Raw genomic sequence first — 5,000 nt, 5'->3', positions numbered from 1 at the left:
AAAAATATATGAGAAGTAAATAATGAGTAGAACATTAGAAAAAGAAAAGAAAAATACATGAGAAAAAAGATGAAGAAAATAAAACAGAAGAGGAGGAGAGCAGATATAGAAGAAGAAAAAGGAGATGAAGAGAACGTTTTAGAAGAAGATGATAAAGAAATCCTAGAAAGAGAAACAGGAAAAGAAGAAACTGAAGACGAAGAAAAACAACGACAAACGAAAGTAAGACACAAGAAGAGAAGAAAAAGAAAAAGAAAAAGATGGAAAAGAAAGAAGGGAGCAACAACAACAACAACAACAACAACAACAAGAATAATAGAGTAACAGAAGTGGTAGAAAATAAGCACGCAAAGAAAAGGCAAGAAAGAAGAGAGAAGGAAAAAGAAAATTAAGGAAAAGAGAAATAGGAAAGCAACACACACACACACACACACACACACACACACACACACCTTCCAAAGTCACACCCCAGCAGGTACGTAGCGAGGTCGTCCAGCTGTTTCCCCTCGTCGGCAGTGATGGTGGTGTCTAGTACATCAACACTCCCCCCCCTCACCCTCACGCCGCGGTCCTTCAGGCCTCGCAGCACTGCCTTCCAGCCGTCGGCCCTCAGCGTGGCACCGGGGAACCTGATAAACACATACCTGTTGGCGAGGAAGACAAGCGTCACCGTTTGCGGCAGCCGTCCGTCGTGGCCTGTTCAGAATAGTATAGCAGGAGCATAATTGAAGCTTATTTACATGTGTAGTGACGCTGCGGCCCGGCGGTGCCCATTGGAAAGGTTATTATCGAAGGAAATGGTTACCGGATTATTTAAAAATATCAATGTGTGCCGCACAAAATACTCTCGTCCCTGTAATCCGTCAGAGGCCATTCATTATAGGAGTTACGTTTTTATATTCAATATCATGTTTCTAATTAGTTTAGCCTACTGTATTTATGTCTCCGTTCTTAAATACATTTGCTTATATGCATGTGTCGTTTAATCTCTGCTTCATTTCAATTATTTTACTTTGCTTTATTCAGCAATATACGTATCTATACAGCTAATTGTTTCCTTGGGACAAAATTCTTGTTGACCAGTGTTCTTCTTTTTCTTCTTCTTCTTCTTCTTCTTCTTCTTCTTCTGATTATTATTATTATTATTATTATTATTATTATTATTATTATTATTATTATTATTATTATTATTATTATTATTATTATTACAACTATTATTATTATTATTATTATTATTATTATTATTATTATTATTATTATTATTATTATTATTATCATTATGATTATCATTATTATTATCATCATTATCATTATTTTTATTATTATTATTAGTTATTATTACTACTAATATTATTATTTTTATTATTATTATTATTATTATTATTATTATTATTATTATTATTATTATTATTATTATTATTATTATTATTATTATTATTATTATTATTATTATTATTATTATTACTACTACTACTACTGTATGTTTATTGTGTTTATTTTCATTACTACTAACACATTATTATTATTATTACTATTATTATTATTATTATTATTATTATTATTATTATTATTATTTTTATTATTATTATTATTATCAGGATCTGGATACATGATGCGCAGGGCAGCCGTACAGGTGCATAACACGCATATTTGTGTTGGCTGTTGGGGGGACGGGGGAGCCGAGTGTGCAGGGGAGGGAAGTGACTCAAGTGTAATTGTTAGTGTTGGTGTGTTGTGGTGACAAGTGAGTGTGTATTTGTATTTTGAATGAGTCTATTGTACCGCAGTCTGTTGAGGGAGGCTGTTCCAGTCACGTATGGTGCGTGGAAAGTATGAGTGCTTGTATGCGTCAGTGTTAGTGTGATATGTTTGGTATTTATGGATGTGTGTGTTACGAGTACGTTGACTGTTTGCGTTGTGTAAGTATGTGTGTGGATCAATATCAATGTGAGTGTTTGTGATCTTGTACATAAGTGTAAGTCTGTGTGCTTGTCTGCGTATGTGAAGAGGGTCCATGTTTATCTGTTGTTTGATCCGTGTTGTGATGCCAGGCGTTCGAGTGTAATTGTTTGTAATGAACCTTGCCGCCTTGGTGTTGATTTGTTCTAACCTATCAATGTTTCTGCGTGTGTAAGGATCCCACACCGTGGGGCAGTATTCAGGTGTTGGTCTCACAAGTGTGTCATAAGCTATGTGTTTAATGTTAGGTGTGCAGTTATGTAAATTCCTCCTCAGGAACCCCAGTGTTCTATTGGCTGTGGCACTGATATGGTCTATGTGAGTGTTGAATGTCAACTTAGTTGAGAGATGGATACCAAGGTACTTGTGTGTGTGAACTGATTTTAAATCTGAATTATGGAGAGTGTAAGTGTGATGGATGGGGTTGAGCGCTCTAGTGAATCTTAATAGTTAGCATTTGTCTCGTCGGAAGTGGGTTTCCACTGCTCGAGGGCGTCCAAGTCGTTTTGTAGTCGTCTGCAGTCGTCAGTAGTCTTTACTGCTCTAAACAGTAAACTATCGTCGGCAAATAGTCAAGTGGAAGAGTTAGGCGTTGACAGTGGAAGATCGTTAATGTACAGGAGGAAAAGAAGGGGGCCTAGAACGGTGCCTTGTGGGACACCTGAAGAAACAGGGACAGTGTCAAATAAGAACACGTTGAGTCCGGTTAGTAAGAAATGCAGTGATCCAGTGAAGAATAGGTCCCGAAATACCGTAGTATCTCAGTATTATTTCATTATTATTATTATTGTTATTATTATTATTATTATTATTATTATTATTATTATTATTATTATTATTATTATTATTATTATTATTATTATCATCATTATTATTATTATTATTATTATTATTATTATTATTATTATTATTATTATTATTATTATCATCATTTTTATTATTACACTGGTCAAAAACAAATTTATCATCTAAGTTTCTAAGTGATTTAGGACAATTTTGATGTGCTGAATCCAAAAATCACATTGGTTTTGCTCAATCAGGTCAACGTTTTTTTTTTTTTATCTATCGCCACATGATATTTTTAAAGTTTTTTTTTTTACCCGTCCGAGTATTTTCTGTTGATATGAGGCAAAAATCTTTTTTATTTCTTTAAATAAACGAGTTCTGAAGAGTTTACATGCGCTAATATTTGACTAACTGGTATTTTTCTTTTGCAGGTAAATGAAGTGGATTCAGCCAGAAGATCTTGCAAAAGTAAGCCCGATGTATTCTGCTACATCTGCGGAGAATACACCGTTGTTCTTAACAGCAATCCAGTCACACGTTTCATAAAGCGTGCTTACCATGCTTATTTTGTTATGAAACTTGGTGGCCAGGATAAAGCTTGGGCGCAACACATGGTATGCAAGACATGCATACCATGCATACCATGAGTATCTGCGTCGTTGGACCAAGGGCAAGAAGAGTTGTCTTAATAAAGGAATTCCCATGGTTTGGAGGGAGGCGACAAACCATGGCACTGACTGCTACTTTTGCTTTATTGATTTGACTGTGATCAACAGAAAGAACCAGAGCAGCCTCAAGTATCCTAATCTTGAATCAGCACGTCGTCCTGTAGCTCATTGTGATGAAATTCGAGTACCTGTCTTCGGAGAACTTCCTGACATTAGTGACGAAGATTCCTTCAGTGCTGAAGAAAATGAAGAAGTGGTTCTTGACAATGATGCTCCACATCCTTATTTCCAAAAGGAGCTAAATGATCCAGTTCGCGATCTCGGCTTGTCAAAGTCCTCTGTCGAACTGTTGGCATCCAAATTGAAGGAAAGAAAATTCCTCTCTGACAGTGCTCTCATTACCTTCTACTGCAACAGACATTAGGAGTATCTCCGTTTTTTTCTCTGAAGAGAAGGACTTGGTGTACTGTACAGATATTGCGCAGCTTCTGCACAAGCTTGGAGTGCCACAGTACCAACCCGAAGATTGGAGACTGTTCAGTGACAGCAGCAAGCGATCGCTGAAATGTGTTCTGCTGCACAACGGCAACGAGTTTGCCTCTGTACCCCTCGCTCACTCGACTACACCTGAAGGAGAAGTATGAAGCGGTGAAGTACGTGCTGGAGAAAATTCGTAATGATCATGAGTGGTTGATTTGTATTGACCTGAAGATGGTGAACTTTTTGTTGGGACAACAGTCCGGGTTCACCAAGTACCCGTGCTTTCTGTGCATGTGGGATAGTAGGGACAAAACTCAGCATTACACGAAGAAGGACTGGCCTGTACGTGAGGAACTGGTGCCTTGCAGAGCAAGGAACGTCATAAACAACCCTCTGGTGGACAGAGACAGGAGACTCTTCCCATCGCTGCACATCAAGCTCGGCTTGATCAAACAGTTCACCAAAGCTCTGGACAAGGATGGCGGCTGCTTTAATTACATAAGAACATAGGAACATAAGAACGTAAAGAGTCTGCAAGAGACCGGTTGGCCTATACACGGCAGCTCCTGTACACTCAACCCCACCTTACCTCACCTTCCATGGCTTTATCTAACTTCTTGAATGTATCTACGGTATTGGCACCCACAACATGGCCCCCATGCCTGTTCCTTTCGTCCACCACTCTATTGGTGAACCAATTCTTGCCTATGTCTTTGTTGAATCTGAATTTGTCTAACTTAAACCATTGCTATGCGTCCTACCTGGCTCTTTTACTATCAAAGTCTTATTGACATCCCCTTTATTAAATCCCTTCATCAATTCATAGACTTCGATCAAATCTCCTCGCAACCTTCGCCTTTCTAGCGAGTGTAGATTTAACTGCTTCAGTCTGTCTTCATAAGGCAAGTTTCTCACCCCCTGAATCATCTTTGTCATCCTCCTCTGTACAGATTCTAACATCTTGATATCCATTCTACAGTAGGGGGACCAGAACTGAACAGCATAATCGAGATGAGGTCTAACTAGTGCTAAGTACAGTTTGAGGATGAATTCAGCGCTCCTATTGCTTACGCTCCTTGAGATGAAACCAAGTACTCTGTTTGCCCG

The 5,000-nt window shown here is 38.0% G+C and overlaps 1 protein-coding gene across 1 annotated transcript in view; it reads right to left on the bottom strand.

Annotated features, from left to right (window-relative positions):
• The window catches only part of LOC126994917 (uncharacterized), a 27,360-nt gene that overhangs the window by 12,942 nt on the left and 9,418 nt on the right, over positions 1-5,000 (bottom strand). Inside the window, exon 4 of the mRNA XM_050854187.1 lies at positions 453-644. Coding sequence (XP_050710144.1) covers positions 453-644 — 192 coding nt within the window. The remainder of the gene's footprint in view (positions 1-452; positions 645-5,000) is intronic.

The sequence above is a fragment of the Eriocheir sinensis genome, unplaced genomic scaffold, assembly GCF_024679095.1.
Source record: "Eriocheir sinensis breed Jianghai 21 unplaced genomic scaffold, ASM2467909v1 Scaffold920, whole genome shotgun sequence".
NCBI lineage: Eukaryota > Metazoa > Arthropoda > Malacostraca > Decapoda > Varunidae > Eriocheir > Eriocheir sinensis.
Note: the sequence above shows the minus strand (reverse complement) of the source record. Positions and strands in the feature narration are given on the sequence as shown.